General features: G+C 36.8%; 2 protein-coding genes and 1 pseudogene across 2 annotated transcripts in view; 2 read left to right on the plus strand and 1 right to left on the minus strand.

The window, feature by feature from the left end:
- NKRF (NFKB repressing factor) overlaps positions 1-12,073 on the plus strand; it is a 12,712-nt gene extending 639 nt beyond the window's left edge. Inside the window, exons 2-3 of the mRNA XM_006904700.3 lie at positions 7,907-8,037; positions 9,106-12,073. Of these exons, the coding sequence (XP_006904762.3) occupies positions 7,923-8,037; positions 9,106-11,063 (2,073 nt within the window). The 5' untranslated portion in view covers positions 7,907-7,922 and the 3' untranslated portion in view covers positions 11,064-12,073. The remainder of the gene's footprint in view (positions 1-7,906; positions 8,038-9,105) is intronic.
- Positions 12,074-14,640: 2,567 nt separating this feature from the next.
- UBE2A (ubiquitin conjugating enzyme E2 A) lies at positions 14,641-24,072 on the minus strand. The gene is made up of 6 exons (XM_006904701.2): positions 23,867-24,072; positions 23,652-23,732; positions 23,201-23,226; positions 17,506-17,595; positions 16,408-16,496; positions 14,641-16,086 (listed from the first exon to the last, which is right to left on the minus strand). The coding sequence occupies exons 1-6, from the start codon at positions 23,908-23,910 to the stop codon at positions 15,958-15,960; spliced, it is 459 nt and encodes a 152-aa protein (XP_006904763.1). The 5' UTR covers positions 23,911-24,072; the 3' UTR covers positions 14,641-15,957.
- LOC112479200 lies at positions 22,084-22,205 on the plus strand (annotated as a pseudogene).
- Positions 24,073-24,078: the final 6 nt, after the last annotated feature.

Raw genomic sequence — 24,078 nt, forward strand, 5'->3', positions numbered from 1 at the left:
GGAGCTGCGGGGCGGTTTATTCCTAGTTTCCTTCGGACCACTTTCTATCCCCATTAAATAAAACAACAGCCCCTCAGCTGAATTTTACTATCTCCTCCTGAGGAGGCGGTTGGTATGAGGTCTCACAGCCGCAGGGTCTGCCTTGCTTGTAGATTTGCGCATAATGTGTCTGGACGCAAACAAAGAAATTGATATATCTACTATAAAAATGGATTGCCCTCCTTTCACCTTAAATGTGATCAAAAGGATTAACATTTGGCCTCGGTGAGGTTTTAAGTGTGTGTATGTGTATGTTTCACCCTCTTTTTCTAGAACCTGGTGCGCATTCTGTACAGGCCTCTTTGAAAGCTCTTTGCATTCCATGGAGACTGCAGTATGGTTCCAACGCATTTTTTTTTTAACTGACTACTTGGATCTCTGTCCTTCAGAACCCCCAATCGGCCTTATGCTAATCATTCTTTGACAGACTGAGAGGCTTCTTTATTTGACACTCCTGCCTCGTGGTGAATTTTTTATTAGGAAGGATGAGAAATTCTGGAAGACGATCAGATCAAATTCAGCCAATTCAGTTCCGAGAATGACTAACAAATACAGAAAAATAGGATTGTCTACTCCTGCCCTTAATTGTTGAACATATTATCCAGTGTGACACTTTGCTTTCATCACAAAATTTATTTTTTTCTATCGTCTCTGGATTAGTGTAATTTCTGCCTCCCAAGGTAATTATTTCACTGGAGGAGCTGGTTTCAACTGGTCAAGCCTAACTTATTAATCGAGTCAGATAATTGACCTTCATTTAACAATATTGTTCTTGTAGTTGAAAAGGTACCTTTATCATAGATTTCCTTAATATTACAGAAGGCTGTGGAGAATCTGAATCCTAAAAAAAAAACAATCTCACGTAGTAGGAGAATAACCATCCTTTGTGTTAATGAATCTTACAGTCCCGTAAGAATGTAAGCTCCTTTGGGGAAAGGGTTTTTCCTTCCTTGTTCACATCTTTATCCTCAGTGCCGAGAAGAGTTCCTTCTGCATAATAACTGCTCAGTGACACATATGTGGAACGAATGGATGAATATAGCTTTATAATGTACAAAATATTTAAAATATCTCTCTCACTTAATACAACCACCTTGAGAATTAGGTGGTGTCTCATTTTTACAGCTAAATCAATGGAGGCTAAGAAGTTAAGTAACTTTTCCAGGCTCCCACAGTTAGGGCTAGGACCCAGGCCTTCTGATGCTCTTTCCACTGGGATTTGGGAAGGGTGGACCAGGAGTGAAAGCAACTAACTGACACAACCCATGGTCATTATTATATCTCAGGATTTCATTCCAAGGACAGCAGCCTTAAACATATATAGGACATTAAAAAACATAAACCAGGCCAGTGGCAATCAGTGTTAAAGCTCAAGAATTCAGGGCATTTGTGTGTGTGTGTGTGTGTGTGTGTGTATACTTGCTCAAGCACATCTGTGTATAGTATGTCTACTATAGTTACCGTGTGACATTGTAGTTTTCAGTTCAGTCAATACAGGTAGCCATAATATTATCAAATAGCATAATAGAAGAGTGATGTTTGCATTACATCTAACTTAGATATAGGAGAAAGAAGGGGCAATAAAGAATATTGGAAGCTAGGGCCCAAGTGCAGTCTTCCACTTTAGTCAGGCTTTATGTTAGCTGTCATGTTCAGGTGGGGAAAATCTGTATTCCAGTATTTGTTAATGTTGATGTTGGCAGAGCTCTTGTTCTCTGGTCTATTCTGTGACAGAAGTCTCTTTTCTCTCAAGGGAACTGCAGAATACATGGTGAAACAGCCCATTCTAAACTAAATTTTTGATTTGTTGTTCAAGGGCCATCTCTTGACTTTTAGAACTGGTTGTAAACAGTAAGAGGGAACTAGTTTCATTTTTTTCACCATATAGTAGGACTTTCTGTGTTCTGTTTTAGTTGGGGCTCAAATAACTCCTAGGTCAGGGATATCTTTGAAAACTCCTTGATCATAAGACTAAGCCAAGAGGAGCTCAGATGTGCAGGGAGGCAAAACCACACTTCATTTCTTTTGGCGATAGTGGTGATTTTCAAGAAACAGGTTTAAATATCTTATTAACTCTTTAACAGCGTTTCTCAAACCTAAGCAGGCATCAGCATCATCTGTCAGGCTTGTTAAAAGACAGATTGCTGGGCTCCATCTCCCAGGGTTTCTGATTCAGTAGGTCTGACGTCAGGACCCAGAATTTCAGAATTTGCATTTCTAACAAGATCCTCGGTGATGCTGATGATCAGGTGATGCCATCCAGGGATTACACTATGAGAACCACTGCTTTATAGGATAAAATAAAGCAATGTTTTTCAATCTGCTTTTTGATCATTTTTCCGTCATAGTCCAGGCAACCAGAAAGTTCAGATAGCTGAAATTATTTCTCTTTTCTGTCTGTTTCGTAAAAGTAAACAACCTGTCAAGAATTTATTCTGCAAACAGTTTCTAAAATATATCTTGTGGCTAATGAAAATTTAGTACAGTCTTCTAATCAACTACATCTATAGCACTTACATAATTGTTCATATGAATGCCTAGGGTTCTTTGCAGTTCTTAAAAATTGTAGATAATGTGTATATATATTTATTTAATAAAACAGAATGTTTGGTTCATTGGAACATTCAGTTTTCCAATCGTCCTTCATCACTAGGATTAGAAGTAGAATCCTGGCCTGTTCGATGAGAGATTAACCAATCAGGGAAGTATATCTTAAAGTGAAACCAACTTTGCCACCTCAATTATTTGTCTCCTCCTTACTGATGTGAGAATGGTATTTGGAAGGCAGATGCCAGCAGACTTATGCTGTGAAACTAACTGCACATAGTAGGTAGAGGGCATCAGTTGCCAGCTAATGAAGTGTGAGTGGGAGTTTTCAAAAGATTTATCAATAATCTGGTTGTATGTTAAATTCATTTATGATGTTAGGAGTCTTAAGAATAGTTTTGAATAAATTTATACTTGGAAATCCTAATCTTTGCTGAGTTTTCAATCTTTGCTCAAATTTTTTATTTGGATCTAATAGACCCAGTTTAATATATTTAAAAATTTTTGAAAGCATCTATTACTGAATATTTATTAAATTTCAGGTGCCACTGTATATCATAAGTACACACCTCTATGTACTTGTCTTTGTTCAAGAATATAAGATTCATGAATTCAGATGTCTTTGTCCATTAGGAATCATCTTTTTATGTGCTAGGCATGGTGGGACAGTTGAGTAGCATGTTGATTTCCAAAAGTTTGGTACATAATAAGCTACTTTTGAAAATCCTAAAGATATGCTGGCGTTTTTTTTTTTTTTTTCCTTTAAGCATTTACAACCAAATGGTTAACAGACTGAAAGATATAATATGCATGAATCTTAAAATTACTATATTAGACTTGCCTTAATTATACTTTACATCATGGTCCCTCCGAAGGTAGAATACTATATAGCCATTAAATCTTATTTGATAATGACATGGAGAAAAAGCTTACAATATAGTAAATTAAGAACCAAAAAACCCCACCAGACTGTAAATCAGCATAGATGACTGATAACGATAGAGGGGGCAGTAGTATGGAAAACAAAAAAGAATAAAATGTAAACCCCAAAATGTTAGTGAAGTTATCATTGGTTGGATTTGTAGGCGCTTTTCTTTGTGGAGTCCCTAAAACTTCTGTAGTAAAGTTGTTACTTTTAAATCTACCACAGAAAAATACACTATGGAAAACCGAGTAATGAAGGCTTTACTGGTCTTGGCTCATTTCAAATTTGTGGAACCACTTCTCTACCCACTGGAAAATTTTAGAAATGGGAATGAAATCCTAGTGGTCTTAATTAAAGATTCTAGATTGGTATTTGTATTGTTATTAGAATAGTCAAATGTTAGGTACTGTATGGTCTTTTCCATTATTGTTTGAGCTGTTTGGGCTTCTTCAGTTTATGACTTCCTAATAAAGGACTGAGAAGCTGACTGTGCTGGCAACCTACACAAAGGTTTATTTTTGTAGCATATGGGTGATGTTGAATTTTGTGACAGATGTAATGAATAGGGAACAGTAAGTAGGTATAATGGTTACTAATGCTGGAAGAAACAGAGAAAAGTGAGTGTGAATGGAGTGAGGCCCAATTGCATCATTCATGCACACTGGATTATGACTTAAATGCCATTTAAAATTTTATACCCTGTTGGAATCAGACTGGAATTAAAGGTATGGAGAATTTTGACTGCAATTCAAGGCAATTAGCTTGGTTGTAGTACCAATTTTGGTAGCAAAAGTGGCATTACCAGTTTATGATTTATAGACTTCATCTCACTTTCCTAATTTCTTGTTTTCATCTCATACCTTGGAAATTGGACTCCCAAATCTGAATGGAAGTGATATACAGAACATAGGGCGTTTTAGGCTATGCTTTCCGACGTTTGGATAAGAGTAAAGGAAAATAAAATTACTTTGGCATTTAAATACTGGTGTCAGCAGCAGCAGTAGCAATTATCAGTTTGAAGTGCAGGTTACTACTGGGCTAGGTTCCAGTAATCAGTGAAGGCCACCATGTCTTGATGTCTCTGCTTTGCAAGGAAGATGTATCTGATAGGTGTGGAACCTATTGTGCTGAAAATGGAAAATGTTACCCTCCTTCAAGTTCAGAATCTATTCATGTAAAGGTGTGATAGTTACTTATTTTCAGAACTTTCTTCCCAAATGCCACCAGGAGTCTCTTTTTTGGTCATAGGCCCCAGAAAAGGCTCTGAAGGTAGGAAGGGTGAGTAGATTGCCATAATAACAAAAACTTTACTTGAGCCCATGTTTTTGTTTATCTGCAGTAAAATGATATTCTGTCAAGCAGGCAATCTACTTCTTAAGGAGCCCTTTTTAAAATTCTTTGTTTTAAAGCTTCTTATTATGGAAAAATCAAACACATATAAAAGTAGAAGAGTTTAATGAAGCACCCATGTACCCATCACTCGACTTTAACAATTAGCAACAATCTGTCCTGCCATTCTACTTGTTTCATCTATTTTGTCCCCAGTTTTTTTTTTTTTTGTGGGAGATAGTCTGGAGTATATTAAAGAAAATTTGACATAATTTCTCCTGTGAATATTTATTCAGTTTGTATCTGTACCAGATAAGAATTTTTAAAAAGAGTCATAATAGCTTTATTCACATTTAACAAAATTAGAAATAATTTCTTGAAATTATCCAATGCCTAGTTCATGTTCAATTTTTTCCATTTGTCTCAAAATATCTTTTTGCATTTGGTTTGTTTGATTCATGATCCAGACAAGGTCCACACATGGTATTTGATTGATCTGTCTCTTTTAACCTATAACAATTTCTCTCCTTTTATTTTCATGTTATTTATTTGATGAAGAAATTGGGTTGTCACACAGTGTTTCTTTCATTCTGGATTTAGCTAGCTATAACCAGCCAGATATATTCTTGTGGTGTTTAACATGTTTTTCGGAGTTAAGGGCTTGATTAGGTTCGGGTTCAATTATTTGGTGGGCAAGGATACTTTATAGATATTTCTTTGTATGTCCTGTCATCACTTCAGGGGGGCATATGTCTACTTGTCCCATTTTTAGTGATATTAACATTATAAAGTTCCTTGCCAACTTTTTTTAATTGAAATTTTTATTGAGATAATTGTAGATTCACATGCAGTTGTACAAAATAATATAAAGGCATGCCCTGTACTCTTTATTTAGTTACCCCAACTTTATTCAGTTATATCATAACCAAGATAATGTTACAGTCCACTGATTTTACTTAAATTCCCCCAATTTTACTAGTACTCTTGTGTGTATATGTGTGTATGCTATTCAGTTTTATCACATGCATAGGTTTGTGTATCCACTATTACAGTCAAGATTGAACAGTTCCCATACCACAAAGATCCCTCATGTTTTATAACCATATTCATTTCCCTCCCACTCATACACAATATTGTGTATGTCAACAGTTTATTCCTTTTTATTGCTAAGTAGTGTTCCATGGTATGCATATACTAGAGTTTAATCATTCACTTGTTGAAGGACATCTGGGCTGATTGCAGTTTTTGACTGTTATAAATAAAGATGCCAAGAATATTTGTGTACAGGTTTTTGCATGAACGTAAGTTTTCATTTCTCCAAGATAAATGCCCAAAAGTGCAATTGGTAGGTCATGTGGTAATTGCATGTTTAATTTTACAAGAAACTTTCAAGTTGTTTTTCAGAGTGGCTATACTATTTTATATTTCCATCAGCAAAGTATAAGTGATCCAATTTCTCTGCATCCTTGCCAGCATTTGGTGTTGTCACTATTTTTATTTTAGCCATTGTGGTAGGTATATAGTGATATCTCATTGTTTTTAAATTGCATTTTTCTGATGGCTAATGATATAAAACATCTTTTCATGTGCTTATTTGCAATCCGTATTTCCTATTTGGGGAAATGTTCTGTTCATGTCTTTTGTTTGTTTTTTAACATGATATATATATTTTTTACTGTTGCATTTTGAGAGACCTTTATACTAGATACCAGTTTTTTGTAAAGCGTGTGGTTTGCAAATATTTCTCCAAGTTTATAGCTTGTCTTTTCATCTTCTTCACAGGGCCTTTAGAAAGCAAGTTTTAAATTTTTATGAAGTTTGTTTTACAGTTTTTCCTTTTATGGATCATGCTTTTGGTGTCGAGCATAAGAACTGTTTGCCTAGTCCTAGATCCTGAAGATTTTCTCCTGTGTTTTTTACGAAAGTTTTATAGTTTTACATTTAGGTCCATGTTGCATTTTGAATTAACTTTTGTGTAAGGTTTAGATTGAAGTTTTGTTTGTTTGTTGCCTATGAATGCCCACTTGCTCCATCACCATTCATTGAAAAGGTTGTCCTTCCCTCCATTGACTTGCTTTTGCAGCTTTGTCAACACTCAGTCGAGCATGTTTGTGTGGGTCTATTTCTGGGTTCTTCACCATCAACTTTTCACCTTATAGGCTTAGCAGCCATTGATGATCATTTATTATTGTATTATGGGTTGCAAAATGGTAGTGATCTTATCATCTCTTCATTTAGTACCTGGCCGCTTCTGTAAAATATTTTCTTCATCAGCTCTTTCGTTGCTCCGAGGTATAATTTGTACAGGAGAAGGCCAGATAAATACTTGCTTTCTTCCTTTAACATTACCCATTTCTGGAATAATGATTTGATTCCCTACAATTCTCTAAGGGTGACCAATAATGAGTTTATAAGAATCATTATGAACTAATGGATTTTTAACATATTTTATGTGCCTCAGTCTACTGCGGTTATTGTTCATATTGATACTCAAGTTGGCTTGCTTTGCCAGTAGAAGTCTATTAAGTTGGCTTTTGAGTCCATTTGACACAACTCCTGAAGTTTTTGACAGCTTCCTTGTTTCCAGGGACAAAAATATCTTCCAGGTTCATCTTATACATTTCTTGCCCCAGACTTGGAATCAGCCATTTCTCTTAAGGATCTTGATTCTTTTTCATGGGAAATGATAAAGAACACAGTCTGGATGTTAACAACCCAGCAGCTCTTAATACTTAATACTTTTATAAATAAGTAAATGTAATTATTTACATGTAGCATACATATATGATAGAGAAAATAAATCATGAGTTTATATGGATACTTTCAATTCAAACTTAAAGGTCTTCGCTTGAATTTCTTGATTTTATGTTTGTGTGTCTTAGAATGACAGTAACATAACTACTCACTTGATAGGTGAGTATTTTAGGGCATATTCTTCAGTTTTGTAGTCAAAATACTGTGTTGATATAGTCCTGTGGGAACAATTATAAGCTTGGCTTACTTAGAAACTTTAAAAAAAACTGCATACTTATCTATTTTAACTGTAGATTACCTTAATTTAAATAGGTACAGCCCACGCTTGATGGAAAAAATTCTCCAAATGGCTGAAGGTATTGATATTGGGGAGATGCCTTCGTATGATCTGATGCTGTCCAAACCTTCCAAAGGTCAAAAACGTCACCTCTCAACATGTGATGGTGAGTATACTTGTTTGTGGAAGGTAGAATTTGAAGAAACAGCATGGCTTCTTTTTTTAAAAAATGATATGAGTGTGGTATATGATTTTAAATAACATTGGTAACATTGGATCTTATGGAAATGTAACAAGAGTTTTAACTTTTAGTTATGTCGAGTGTTGTTGTTGTTTTGAGGATGCTAAATAGAACTGAAAATTAAGATACTGAAGTCACATTATAATCTTTGAAGTCCATGCCATGGAACCTCCCTCTAAATAGAAAAACCTTATACTCTGATCATTTGAGCATCTAAGTAACTAAATCTTCTTGGATGGGTGCAAGATGGACCAGCTTTCCAGTGAACAGTGTTGTAGGGAAGAAGCTCTAGTGTCTGGTACAGCCTCATCAGAGAGTTCTTCCATAGCTTTAAATTTGATATCCCTCATAAATCATTAGTTTCCACCTGTTGTTTGTTCTAGAAATAAAATATAGCAAATGCCCTTTTGTGCAGGATAGGTCAGAGCTAAGATTTTGAAGTTGAAAACCTTTGGAATCTTTTAATAATTATTTTTATTTGATTTTTAGTCACAACTGTGTAAAACACCACCAGAATCACTCACCTCTGATACAAAAGAGAGAGACATTGTAAATGCCTCTAGTCATCATCTTGGTTGCATTAGGGCCATCTGTTCCACTTGCAATCCTTAAGGAAGTGGTTCATTTTCAGCACAGGTGGTATGAGATTGTACTGGAACAACCTCTTACTCAGTGTACTTCACCTGTGCTTTAACTCAGATGCAAAAATGTCTACCATTCGTGCGTGGTGGTGACCTGCGTACTTGTTTCAATGGCATATTTTCTATCAAGTCTCTTCCCTTACATGTGGAAGGACAGAAAGCATCCCTCCTTATGCTGGAATTTTACATTGATATTTGAGTCCCTTCACTTAAATAACCTGAAGTTTTTGTGATGGGAAGTATCCTGTACCAACAATGCAGCTTGCAAATAATGTGGTTGGTACTGTTTTCCTGCTGGGTTCTTTTGAAATATTCCCTTTTTAATGAATTGTAAATTTCACTCATTCTATAGGTCAAAATCCTCCTAAAAAGCAAGCCGGTTCCAAATTCCATTCGAGACCTCGTTTTGAGCCTGTACATTTTGTAGCTAGTAGTTCAAAAGATGAAAGACAGGAAGATCCTTATGGTCCTCAAACAAAAGAGGTAAATGAACAAACACATTTTGCCAGCATGCCAAGAGACATCTACCAAGATTATACTCAAGACTCTTTCAGTATACAAGATGGAAATTCTCAGTATTGTGATTCATCAGGATTTATTTTCACAAAAGACCAGCCTGTAACAGCCAGCATGTATTTTGACAGTGGGAACCCTGCCCCAAGCAGTGCATCACAGCAGGCAAACTCTCAGTCAGCTCCTGAGCCTTTACCATCACAGACATTTCCTGAGTCAGTGGTAGCCGAGAAGCAGTATTTTATTGAAAAATTAACAGCGACTATCTGGAACAACCTTTCTAATCCAGAGATGACTTCCGGATCTGATAAAATTAATTATACATATATGTTAACACGTTGTATCCAGGCATGTAAGACAAATCCTGAATATATATATGCTCCTTTAAAAGAAATCCCTCCTGCTGACATCCCCAAAAATAAAAAACTTCTGACAGATGGTTACGCTTGTGAAGTTAGATGCCAGAATATCTACTTAACTACAGGTTATGCTGGCAGCAAGAATGGGTCCAGGGATCGAGCTACTGAGCTAGCTGTAAAACTCTTGCAGAAACGTATTGAAGTTAGGGTTGTCCGACGGAAATTCAAGCACACAATTGGAGAAGACCTTGTGGTGTGTCAGATTGGCATGCCTTCACATGAATTTCCTCCAGCTCTGAAACCACCAGAAGAGCTGGTGGTACTGGCTAAAGATGCTTCTGGGCAGCCAATTTTTAATGCTTCCGCCAAACACTGGACCAATTTTGTTCTTACAGAAAATGCAAACGATGCAATTGGTATCCTTAACAATTCTGCCTCATACAACAAAATGTCAGTTGAATACAAATATGAGATGATGCCAAATCGCACATGGCGTTGTCGAGTGTTTTTGCAAGATCATTGCTTAGCTGAAGGTTATGGAACCAAAAAAACAAGTAAACATGCAGCTGCTGATGAGGCTTTGAAAATCCTTCAAAAAACACAACCCACTTACCCAGCTGTCAAAAGTTCACAGTGTCAAACAGGCTCTTCACCCAGGGGATCTGGCAAGAAGAAAGATATAAAGGATCTTGTAGTTTACGAGAATTCTTCAAATCCTGTGTGCACGCTGAACGACACAGCTCAGTTTAACCGGATGACAGTTGAATATGTCTATGAAAGAATGACAGGCCTCCGATGGAAATGCAAGGTGATTCTAGAGAGTGAAGTAATTGCAGAAGCAATTGGGGTGAAGAAAACTGTCAAGTATGAAGCTGCTGGAGAAGCTGTGAAAACCCTCAAAAAGACCCAGCCGACTGTCATTAACAACTTGAAGAAAGGAGCTATTGAAGATGTGATTTCAAGAAATGAAATTCAGGGCCGCTCAGCGGAGGAAGCTTACAAACAACAAATCAAGGAAGATAACATAGGAAATCAGCTGCTGAGAAAGATGGGTTGGACGGGTGGTGGATTAGGTAAATCTGGTGAGGGCATTCGGGAGCCAATCTCTGTCAAAGAGCAGCATAAGCGGGAAGGGCTTGGGCTTGATGTAGAGAGGGTAAATAAAATAGCCAAGAGAGATATTGAACAGATCATCAGAAACTACGCCCGCTCTGAGAGCCACACGGATTTGACTTTCTCTACAGAGCTGACTAATGACGAGCGGAAGCAAATACATCAGATCGCCCAGAAGTATGGGCTTAAGAGTAAGTCTCACGGGGTAGGCCATGATAGATACCTGGTGGTAGGTAGAAAAAGACGGAAGGAAGACCTACTAGATCAGCTCAAACAGGAAGGCCAGGTAGGGCATTACGAGCTTGTAATGCCTCAAGCAAACTGAGATCTTATTAATTTATTTTGTAAATGCCTAACGAGGCAGATTTGTGAATTAAATGCTACATGTTCTGGTTGCAGAGTATCTTCATTCTTAAGATGTTTCACCTCGTTCATTTCATATAGTGCTTTATTAGATATTGGAACCTGAAAAATTCTGTCCACTTGTATTAGCTTAATCCAGCAGATAATACTGTGCAGTTACTGTTTGTGTCTTTGATACTGCTGTGTCCCTCAGATTTTAGTAGTTTGTACAAAGAAAGAATGCATATCCAAATGGAATTTCACCCTGAGAAAGAAATTCCCATTTTAAAGGGCATAGCACAGCAATCTGCAACATATAAAGTTGTTATTGACTATAATAAAACTGCAGTCTTAATTCCAGACTTAAAATGTCAGATCATTTTGTATTATCTATTTTCATCTTTGTGTGGAGCCAGTTATAGAATGTTTAACAGTAAATTGTGCTGTACGTGTAAATGTCCTTACCGACTAAATGATGTAAAACTTTCTTAAAGTAATTTAAGTGTCTGCTTATTTATAACTTCTACCATGTGGTTTTCAGAATATTGGAAGTGATTTACTGTACCTTGTGACATATCAGTTTTAACAAATTCTAGTCTTCATGAGAGCACTACTTGAGAGAGCACTTGAAAAGTTTCAGAAATTTTGATTTAATCTGAAGAAAGGAAGCTGGAACTGTATGTTCTTGGTGCCTTGCAGAGACTCACAGCAACTCTCCATTATAGCTTTCACATGGTTTGGATGTACAGCACATCCAAGGCAGCCACAGCTGTGGTGGAGCTCGGTAAAAGACTGAAGATACATTGGTGCTTTGATGAAAAGGTCAATTGGCTGGTCCCTCTCTCAAAAAGCTTATTAAGCTCCAAAAGCCAACTTTGTATCATATTTAAAATGGCTATTTTCGCTTATTTCTGGAATGTAAAAAAAAAAAAAGTGTATAAAAAGAGTTACTGTGTGCTTCCTGAAATAAAAAGGAGCCAAAGTTGATCAAAATGGTAGTGTGTTTATTTCTGGGCATCAGCCTAGCAGCGACACTTGGGTCTTTGGAGAGGGGAAGTGGTCTTTGCACCAGATATTTCAACACCAGAGCACATGTGGATGAACATAATGACTTAGCAGATAGGAAATGCTTATCAGTCACCTGTCACATTTTTCCTATGGACCAACATGCTGGCTGCAACCAAATCTCGGGCTATTTAATTTTATGTGATTTTGTATCTCAGATAAATCAAGTATGAATATTCACACTATTATTGTGAATATTAATATGATAGTTAAACACCTCCAATGAAATGATATTTAGAACATTAAGTTGTTTAGTGTCTTAAAACATTTAGCACCACACTTGACATGTAATTGGCCCACAATATACAGTAAATTCCTTTCTCCCTTTTTTACTATTTTACGTTAAGAAGCTATCTATTGTAGTTAAATCAGTATGTTCAAACTATAAAGGGATTAACTTTTATACCCGTATGTCTGTAACTTTTAGTCACCTGTAATAATTAACAGTATGTGATACTTGCTTTCCACTATCTCTCTTCCTACAGTGTGGCCTTTCTTAGTGTTGGTAGGAAGATAAGTGGGGTGTGCATTTTATTTGGCACTTAATATTTTTTAACACTGGCAAAGGGAACTAAGCTAAAATGTTTATGGGTTTTAATAGGATTTTTTTTTTTTTTTTACCTGCAAGGCTCATAACCCACCTTGAGAAGCTATGGTTCAATTAGTGAATTATAAAAGTCAACCTTCAGTTCTCTTGAGTAAAAGTGGCTTTGGGGATTGAGTATGAAAACTCATTTCTCTCTTTACGTTTCTTTCCTCTTTACAGAGTGATTTTTTTGGGAGGTTGGTGGGGTAGGGGAATTTTACATATAAATCTGGTTTAATCTAGATAAATTCAACAGAACAGAATATTAATGTAGTTACAGTTAAGGCTCCCAAATACTTGGGCCAAATATATATTTGGTTCTGGATATGAGGGTCTAGATTTCCCACCTTCTTAGATCAGCTTTGGTATTGATATAGAAATAGGATGAAGTCCCTTTGCTCTGCTTGAGAATAAAATATGTTGAGAAATGGGTTTGACAAGAATGAGCTGCTGACAGCTTTGCTATTTTGTCCCCTATTGTTTTCTGTAGTTTCCCATTCTTTGAAATAGCAGTCATTTTTAACCCAGTAACCTTTCTATAAAACCTGCAGAAGTCTACGAGCAGTTTGAGTTACTTCCCCAAATATGTTATACTGAGAAACTGCTTTCAGTTATAGCATCGAGTCACAGATCTTAGATTTTTTTTCTCTCCACTTTGCAAAATGAATGGAAATTTCATGCATTCTGTTGGGATTCTTTTTTCAGTAGTATACATGCATTCATTTTGCCATAAGTAACCCCTGAAGCTGGAGATGAGTTCTAAACAAAGGACTCTAATTATATCTTTTGTTCTTCATCATACCTCCTTTCCCACATCAGCAGGTGCAGAATTGAAGACAAGTTCAAATCTGACTGCCATTTGAAAAGTCATAAATCTGTTTTGACTTTATTATTGTTACAATTATTATATGCAGGCAGCCTGTGGCATTTGTAAAAATGTAAAGAAAAAAAGGCAAATTAGCATTAAATGTTTGAATGGTTTCTGGTACTTCTTATGTATGATGCTTTGGGAAGTCAGCTTGTTGACTCTGTTGAAAGGTTTTAAAAGGATTAGCCCATGAAAGAGACTGGGAATACTGTTTCTCAGGATGTGTTCTAAGGAAATATATCTGAACATTTCTGATCTCACCTTAATTTTTTCAGGTGTGATTAACAGTGTCAATATTTAAGGTCTCCAGCCACAGTAGGATGAAAAAGTTAATGTAAAACTAATGTACCAAATGAAGACCAATTTAATGTGGTTCTCCTCTGAAGCAGAAGTAGACTTAAGGGAAAACTAAGCACATTTAAGGATGTCACTCCTAGCTGAAGCAAACCAGTTAGTGTGGTGGTCAGTGCAGAATGAATTCCCCCACACGAGGTTCCTTTCAGTGCCATGTCTTAAAGGATGAGTGTGTACCATAAGGACTTCACTTTATTTAACCCCTGCCCACCAAAACAAGAGGTGAATTTCCACAGTCACTGCCCTTACGATAAGACTGAGGATAACTGTACTCCCAAACTTTACATAGAACTGAAAATACCATTTTATAATAGTTTGGTACTGTTTTTAAGCTAAGGCTTTTAAAGAGGTAGATGTCAGGCTCAACAAGTTAGGTGTTGGTCTCTGAAGGCACTGGTAAACATCCAGGTTTGCTTATCACCCCCCCACATCAGAATTTCATTCCTTTGATTGACCATAACATATGCTGAAGTAGCTTTATTTAATAGTTTTACATTCTGTTAATTTTTTTAAAACATTAACATGACTGAAAAAACAAGTCCTCTCCAACAGTATCTACTCTTTTCCCTCTCCCAGAATCTGTATTTTTGCTTTTACCATGTTTAATTCAAGAGGAGAAATGAGTAGATATGAGATTCCAATAATACTAAAAGTTCATACTTAGCTAAAATGTAATTACAGCTTGACTACAAAATTTTAAGGTCATTTTTATTTACAACTTTTGAAAAATGTACATTTTTTTACATGGGTTACTTGTGCAAAGTTAGAAGTGATAAATGCACAAAAGGTGACAATGGAACATTAGACAAAACATTAACAAGCCTTATCCCACACTGCTACTTAAAGGTACTATTTATCTAAAAGTATAAATATCCAACAAAAGATTGCAAACATTGACTTTTAAGGTTCTTATAATACTGAAAGGGAAGAAGAAACTAAAGCATGCAGCATTAACTCAGGATTTGAGTGGAAAATAATTTGCCACAGATATGTTCCCTTCCTTAGGTTAATTAAAACTAAAAAATTATGGGAGATTATAAATTTGTTTATCTAGGGTAGCACTGCTCCTTTAAAAGATTCAAGATCTAGATCTTAAAAGATCTTCAACCTTTCCCTGCTTAAAAGATAATGATTGTTTCCATTCTTCTGCTCCCACACTTCTTTAAAAAGCTAAAACGCAGAAGACTTCAGCACAGTTGTCCCTAGGTATCCATCAGTACAGATGCAACCATCCTAGTACACGTCAGCAACATAACATTTTTTTTTCCTGAATATTTTTGATTTGGTAGCATCTGTGGATGTGGAACCTGCAGATACAGAAGGCTGACTGTAGTATGAAACTCAGCATGGGTGTGCCCAGTGAATATCTTGCAAGGAGAGGATGTGTCAGTTACAATTGCTGTACTCCTTTGGCTGAGTCCTTTAACATTCTTCCTACCAGTAAAAACCATCTTATAATTCATTAGTTAGATCTTAGTATCACAAGATTTTTAGCTTCCATCACTCTTTCAAAATGAATATTTATATGGAGTTGTTTCTTGGTTTTCTATATGCCATATTACAAACATTTAATTCTAAATCCAACACAAGTGAAGGACCAGCCAGGAAGAAACACTTCAGCAATCATTTTGTTAAAAATAACATCCAGATCATCAAGCTATGCATAAGTACCACTTGTACAACAATTCATTTAAAAAGCTTAGTATAAAGTATAGTAACACAATATTGCCCTAAAGCTGGAGATGAGATACAACAAAAAAGGAATTAAACATTAGTAATTTTTGCACGTAACCCAGGTACAGTACATTTGATTTCATAGAGGGTGTTTTTTGATGTTCAAGGAAAGGACAGAAGGGGTAGGAAAAACTTGGCAAGGGAAGATGGAAACAGCACAATAGCTATTTTGCTTTTAATAAAGTAAATGTATTACACTGAATAGGAAGGTGACAAATACATCAATATATTTTTTTCTTATGCCCAGCCTCTTACTTTGCTGCACCCAGGTCAACAATCACGCCAGCTCTGTTCTACTATGGCAGAAACACGTTTTTCATATTCCCGCTTGTTTTCCTGGTACAGCTGAGCAGCCTGGCTGTTTGCTGGACTATTGGGATTGGGCTCATCCAACAGAGACTATAAAGACAATTTGCAAAAGGTCAGTTCCTCGATGCAAAATAATATATATATATGTGTGTGTGTACATATATGTATGTGTGTGTATGTGTATATATATATTCAAGACAATTGAATCATCCTAAGTAACAGCTATATATGCTCTCTTAGCATACTAACCTAGATTCCATTAATCTGCTAGTAGCTAGGCAAATATATATGTAAATGTTTTCTGGTGCCTTAGGTCTTAATGACTTACCTTTTAAGTTATAAATTTCAAAAAACAATTCAATTGCTAATATAAGCATATAAAAGGCCATAGTCACATGAAGGAGAATTCACCTGTATGGATGTTAAAATGGAAGACACATCATAGGTTGGACTCCAACGGTTCTGAAGTATGTCCAGACATATACTACCATCTGCATAGACTGAGAACAGAGAAGTATGTATGTTAAACATAACAAAACCATTAAGGTTTTATATCATAGTTAAGACAAGTACAGTCAAGAATGCTTTTGAAGTTTAAAAAGATTCCCCAAGCTGCTTCTCAGTCACCTTCCTAAAAAGAGTCATAAGCATTACTAGTGAAGTAATCTGGATGATCGGAGAATGTCAAATGCAATCAGTATAAAACTGGAAGATACTCAGTGCTCTAAAAGTTCTAAAGAGAGTGCCTCGTTGTCTAGGAAATCATACACATTTTCTAACAGGGTCCCCAGCCATCCACAGACTTCTGGGAAATTCATTCCACCAAATTTGTAAACTCTATCTCCTATCTGAAATAACAAAAGATTGAGTTCAGAATTCACAAGGTTTCATGTTTGCATGAAGATAATTAATATCTGACACCCTGTAAAATACTTTATTAATCTGAATAAAAGGCAAGCTGTTCTAGGCTTGCTACTAGGGGGAAAAAAGCAAATGGTTAGTTAGAATCACCTGTGGTGATTTCCCAATATACTACTGTACACCTGGCCCCCAACCACAGACTCTGACATTCGGTAGGTCTAGAGTGGGGCCAGGGCATGTGTATTTTTAAAATGTTCCGTGGTAATTCTGATCTGCAACCAAAGTTGAAAACTATTGCCTTAAACACTAGTGAAAATAATTACAGCACAAGACTACCCCAATCTGGCCTAACATTAAAAGGAAACCTCAAAAGCATCCTTATTTTTGTTTAATAAGTAAATAATGATAAAGATCATCAAAACCGGCAGGCTCTCAGACTCCAAGCAAAGGCAAAGTAGCTTCACTGCTTCACTCCTAGGACTAGAGCTCAAGGCAGCAATAGACCACCAGGAACAAGTTCAGTTTTCAGGAAATAGCAGGATGCCTAAACAATATACAGGTACTACAGACAAATCTAGAAGAAATGTGGACTGCCTCCCTAATAAACAGTGCAACAGTTTAAAATATTGTATTAAAAGTGATACTTGCCATTCGGATGAAACATCTTAGAGACAAATCTAACCGTAGGTGGTTTATTTGGATATTCTTCAGTGAATTCTATTGTAAGCTTAAATGTTCCTATAGTTAGAAAAGACAGGTTTAAGAAAACATATTTATCACTTTGTTTTTAATGCTATGTGATTTTTTAAAGTGTTAAATGAAAATAATACAAAGACATAGAGAAACCCCAATAAATGGACAGATATTGTAAGAACCACCGCCCAAAGGTGATTTGTTTTACATTTTTTCCCACTATTCTCCTCCAAACTTAAATACAGCCATCTTAAACTCAAAATTACTGTGAAGGATAACTTTAGCCACTGTACATTTTGAAGACGTGTTTAAAATGACAAGACACTAGAGCCAAAATGCGGCCTTCCTTTAGAAAGCTAGAAGACCTTAAGGGCCTATTTGAATCAGCTGCCATCTTTTAAATGCTCCAGATTTTTAAGTGGACTAGAAAGAATGGGAGTACAAAGGTCCAAAAATAAATGCTAGAAGTATAAATCAATTAAGAAATTATTTTTTAAATAGAAGGAAATAGGTATAAAAGTGTTCACTGGTTCCTTTTCATATAATAGCAATTCTATGATGAAAACATAATTGCATATAAGCCAGAGAAAACTTCACAGTCCCTGCCAAAACCCTTAAGTATGACTCACAAGGTATTTCACTATCAAATCAACAAAATTATTTACACTAATGGGGGGAATTAATGGCAGAAATCATTTAAATATCACATTAGATTACATTCATGTCTCAGCAAATTTATCTTTCTAACAATGGTTGTTTAGGCTACTAATGAACTTATTTTTCTTGAATACGTGTCAACTAAAGTAGCAGGAGGCCCTAAAGCATACTAGGTTGTAGACTTATTTATGAGGAAAGGACTAACAATCTCATTCAAGAGTTGTAAGATGTGATTTGGGAAAATTATTTCCTTTGAAATATTATTTTAAATTGGGTTTAATAAATCCATGATAACAATTGGGCAACTAGTTCTTCCCTGACTGAAATCTCTTCAAGTAAACAAAGAATCAGTTACTCTCTGGTATAAGGTGGTGCATGTTCCACTATATCCCTATGGTCCACTTAATAAACTACTTATTCTAATACAACAGACGGCACTTCGGGTAGAGTACAATTTGTTACTGGGTCTTTCAGACTTAGAAATTTATTTCCTTCTTGCTTCCATGAATAGGTTTATCACCACTTAAGGGGTTAAAAAGAGAAGACTACAATCATTCTGCTAGATCTGTTACAATAAAACAATGCCAAAAGTTTGCATCCTATCAGCAAGCTTATAGGAAACAAAGCCGCCCTTGGTATGAACACGGGATCCCAAAGTTTCAAAGTAATTTAAAATTCAACATATAGACACATAATCTCCAAACTATTGTTACTCTCTAAACTGTTTGAAAGTCAGATCTGAAGATTCTATGTATTATAGCTAAGGACAAAAAGTAAAATATTTTGGAATGGACAAACAAGCTATAGTCTATCAGAACTTACTTCATCGTTATCACCACCTGGTCATAAATCTTCCCCTTTTCAAGGAATAAATCATATTCTTTTCAATACTACTGATATTATAATATACAAGGAAAACTGGGAATCAATGTTACAGAGTTTCAAAGTTTGAGTTTCCTTATGTATCTCAAGTGTAAACACATTTGACTCAATGTTAAAGCTGATTAAGTTATAGGTAAGAGATTTATCATCAAGGAATTGCTCTAAAATTAGACAGATTAAATAGCATACAGAGCTCCCAGTTACTTTAAATTAAAATCATCATTAAGTACGATACCTAAAGGTGGTAAAGCAACACAGAAGGCAGGCATAAGTGGAACTTAGCAGTCACACAGACCTGGGTTCAAATACTTGCTTTGCTTACTAGTTATGAAACCTTGAGGAAGCCACTCAACTTAAAGTTCCTCATCTGTAAAATAGGGTTAAAATAGTATCCACCACATAAAATGGTTGTGAGGTTTCAATGAGGGGAAATATGCACAGTGACACAAAATAAGTGCTCTATAAATACTAATAATTCTAGTTTTACATCTTGAGACCCAGCTGAAGGTGGCAAAACCCCCAAATCCAAACTTCACTATCAGTAATAAATATACAATTAATGGATTCAAATGTTAAATAGTACTTTATTTCTGACCTAAACGCTCACAGTTAAATGCAACTCGAGAACCTATGTTGGTGGCTCTCAAAACACCCTTGAGTTAAGCTATCTAATACTTGCCCAGAAGTTCAACAAGGTGCTTTCCTAACTACCAAAGAAGAGTCAAGTCTTTTAAAGCTGCTCATTTAATATCTTGAGAAGGGAAACAACCTGCTTATGTCTACGTGAATATAAAATAGGACTTAACCAAATTATTCAAAGTACATATTTAAAAGGGAATATTTCATACTTTTAGCCATATTAAACAAGCAGAACCTCTTTAATATAACCCTCAAGAAAATTTCTGAGATCCAAAACAAATGTTAAAGAAATTTAAAACCTTAGAATTAATATTATGCAATTAAGTCTAGAACTTAGCCTCTGAATATTTAGAAGGCTAGGCTTTAAAATAACCAAAAACTTAAGCCTGACCATTGTCATACACAATCTGTACTGATTTTGTTCATCTCCCTGAGGAGGCCAAGGCATTGTAAGGAAAGTATCAATTAACCCATCTATATGTAAGGTCCAGAAAAATTATATAAATATGTCAAATGGCTGGTGTGTGGCAATAGCAAGTGGTATGGTTAAACTAAAGAGTGTATATTTTGCTAAAGACATTCACAAATTCAAATTTTTGAAAATACTATGTTGGCCAAAGAAAACACCCCTTCAGACGTTTTCTGCCACTTGGTTATCAGATTGTGACCCCTGAGGAGAAAGAAAAGTACACATACTTAAAAAAAAAATTTTTATGATTAAAAATTCTCATTTTTAAGATAACACACAAATACTCTTCATCATAGGATTTATTTACCTTAAGAACACCCTTAGTGGATTTTTAAGTGATTCATTTTTTTAAAAAAATCTTACACCCAAATTCTTAAAAATAATTCTATTATGAAAAGCAAATACTAGTATCTTATTGTGTCTATTAACAATTTGTAGATGATGTGATAGAGAATACTTTATTCCATAGCCTTTGTAGTCAGCATACATATTCAAATATTTTGATGAAGGAGCATTGCTCCTACCCCCTAATGCTTTATTTGGTATTTAAGCTCTTGGAAACATTTTCCTTTTCCTTAAGTGTGTGAAGTTAAATCAGAATACCTTTAAGAATTCTTTTTCTTAAGATTTCATCTCTTTAACTAGGGCCTGCCTGATCTAGAAACTTCCACTACAAACGGTTTACAAGGAAGCAGCAAAAGTAGTTTTAGGGATGATTTATGCAATACATTGGAAACAGCAAAATCAACTATGCCACTTGTCCCTAATCAGTTTTTTCCAGTAAATTTCCTAACTGTAAGTGAGGGGTATTAATGAATGGTCAAAATATTTTTGTAGTCACAGTGTTCTAGACACCTGAGGAAGCATCCCTGGATAGCAGACTGTTCAAAAGAACAAATCAGAAAAGGGTACTGTTATTTAGCTTGAGTAATTCCTTTCACTAAATGTCAGGAAAGAGATACACATCATCAAAAATAGAGCCAGTAATGTCAAGGGGGAAAGTCTGGGTAGATAATGGACTCCTTAAATACCTTTTCAATTCATACCACTTAAAACAAGAAAAGCACCCTTGAAATATTTAAGTAACCAACCCCCAGTGAAGAGATGTACTATTAATAAAGCTGTGCCCAGCATAAAGCAGTCTGAATAAAATCAGGAAGGAAAAATAAGCCAATGAAAACAAAGTCTGCTAAGGCTAAAGCAAATGCACAGTTAATCAGCACATAAAGCTTAGGTAGGAATAACTAGCACCAATCCAGTAGAAGAAAATTAAGTCTTGCTATGGATCACTTCAAATGATTTATTGCACCAAAGTAGTATGCCTTTAGAAAACTTCTCTACTGCTGTCATTTATTTTTATTGCAGCACTGAAGAGCAATAATATTTACCCAGGGAATGAAGGCAGACAGGAAGCTAAAAGTATTCAAGTGACTATCTGCAGTCTTGTAGGAAAATCCCAGTATTTGAGACAAATTTCAGAATTGATTGATAATGACCTACCTCACAACATCTTGTGGACTGTTAGCATCAAAAAGCAATCCAACTCGGCAACATAAGTATGTACTTAGTAGTCCGCAGAAATGTTTTTGTTCCCACCTTCAAATTGAGTTATGTGCATGTGTGCATATACATTTATATATAAAATGCTACATGAACAAAGGAAGATAAGGCATTGAGAAAAAAAACAACAGAAATCTTTCTTTTTAAAAATACCTCAAATATTAACTATGTCAATCAGAAGTTCAAATACTTTTAATCATCTTTTAAATGGATTAAACTTACAAAAAACAGCTACACACCCACAATTGAGTGCACATAAAACTCTATTAGTGTCGATTTCCTGGTTGTGATATTGTAGTACAGTCATTCAAGATGTTACCAAAGGAATCTACGGCCATGCCACCCTGAACAAGCCTGATCCCGTCTGATCTCGGAAGCTAAGCAGTGACGGGCCTGGTTGTTAGTACTTGGATGGGAGATCACCTAGGAAGACCAAGTGCTGTAGGCGTAAATAAAATAAAAAATAAGGGATTATAAGCTGACAAGGTCCTTGCAATCTGTGAGGTCAACCAAGGGTTGCCTCGCCTAAAAAAAAAAAAAAAAGAAAAGAAAATGTTACCAAAGGAGGTGGTGGGGGAAGTGGGTGACGGACATCTCTCTGTTATTTATTAAACTGCACATGAATCTATAATTATCTCAAAATAGAAAGTTTTAAAAAAATCATTAAAAAGTAATTAGCATGTGTGTTTTTAAAAGTCAAATGTAAATCCATTAAAAATTATGTGGCTATAGGTACTTATAGTCCCTTCAAGTAGGCTGTACACTAGTTGAAAGAGTACATTAAGGCTACCCTCAATTCTGAAACTATTTTTAGATTACTGAGCATAAAGTCTTGATAGAAGCACATATTGAAAACTCATTTAAAAATAAGAAACAATACTATACTCAAACTGGACAGTAAAGGTGCCATTAAAGCCCATCTTAGAGCAGTGAGGCTGACAGGCATTCAATGCCAGATTGTAGAAACCAGACAGTTGTGTGCAAGGGATCCTTGCATCCATTCAACATCCATCAAACATTTATTAAATGCAGTTCCTGCCCTTGTGGTAGAATTCTAACAAGATGGTCTCTGGGACTTCTGAGTCTATCAGCAAGTGTGGTAGAGTTGATACTAACTCAGTATCTTGACGAGGGGCTGTATTTTGTGGGATCACAGCCCAGACCTCAAAAGACCTTAACATCACTGATATGCTTCTTTTAAAAAGTAATTGCCTTAACCAGATTTTTTTTTTTTTAAAGCAAGCAAGCAAGAACAGAAAATGCAGTTTTAGTCAAGCGGACAATAGCCAGAACAACCTGCCACGTATTGCATTCCACTCAAGCCTTTCGTAGGCAGAAGCCAGGGAGAAGCAGGTTCCTAAGTAGGAAGTACTTCCAGGATGTCTAGGAACCCTTTCCCCAGATGACCATTGTCCTGAAAGGCGGGCAAAGAAACTCTCTTACCATCCTCAAACGGGGTCCCTTCAGGCCTAAAACACAGAGAAAAAAAAAAAACCTGTCAGTTCCCGCTTTAGGGGTTCCTGTCTCCCTGGTTCATTTTAGGAGATAGCTATTTCAGGTTCTGCCAAGCTCTGCCAACTCCACCTCTGGTAAAGCACCGCTTCCTAGGTCGGAAAGCCACTACAAATAGATGTTTCGGGCTTAGAAACCCAGCGCAAGCCGCCGCGCCGAAATGCCACCAGTGCCCGCCCCGCCCCCCTGAGAACCCCAAACGGTTCCCCTGGCAGCGGGAACTGAGCTAATCGAGGTACAGGCTCCGGGGAGGCGCCTAGGCCCGGTCAGACCCCAACACTGTCCCTTTCCCCCTCAGCCTTCGCTAGGGGTTGGTCCCGGAGGGCAAACAGAGCCACCTTGAGTCCCCAGCCTCTTGCCACCGCCCGGAACGCAGACTCACCCAAAAATGACTGCGTTCCAAACCATTATGTTGTTCTCGGACGGAGCCCCGCTGACTCCAGCTGGAGGATCCTCCTGCAACCTTCAGAAAAAGAGACAGGGGCCCCGCGATTCGGCAGCCGCGCCGTTCCGGGCCGCCCGCTGCCCCCGGCCCACCTCAGGAACCGCCCTGAGCCCGGTTGCCAACCTCCGGCCGCCGCGGTCCGTGTCAGTTACCTCTTGAAGTCCCGCATGAGGCGCCTCCGAGCAGGGGTAGACATCTCTCGAGCAGGGTCAAGGCTGTGGCATACACCGAGATCTCGGGTTCCCACGGAGGGTAAGGAGGCCGAGGAGGCTGGAGAAGCCGAAGAAGCCGGGGAGGAAGCGCCCAGAGGCACAGCACTAGCCCTCCGAAGTCGAGGGTCGGTCTGGCGCCGGCTAAGCACCAC

This window comes from Pteropus alecto, unplaced genomic scaffold (genome assembly GCF_000325575.1).
Source record: "Pteropus alecto unplaced genomic scaffold, ASM32557v1 scaffold280, whole genome shotgun sequence".
Taxonomy (NCBI): Eukaryota; Metazoa; Chordata; class Mammalia; order Chiroptera; family Pteropodidae; genus Pteropus; species Pteropus alecto.

Coding starts and splice junctions, on each gene's coding strand:
- UBE2A (XM_006904701.2), bottom strand. CDS start 23,910: ATGTCTACCCCTGCTCGGAGGCGCCTCATGCGGGACTTCAAGAG. Junction 16,497..17,505: donor TAAGATGTTTCATCCGAATG/GCAAGTATCACT, acceptor CTCTGTTCTCAG/TCTATGCAGATGGTAGTATA. Junction 16,087..16,407: donor CCATTTTAACATCCATACAG/GTGAATTCTCCT, acceptor TTGTCTTTATAG/TCTCTGTTGGATGAGCCCAA.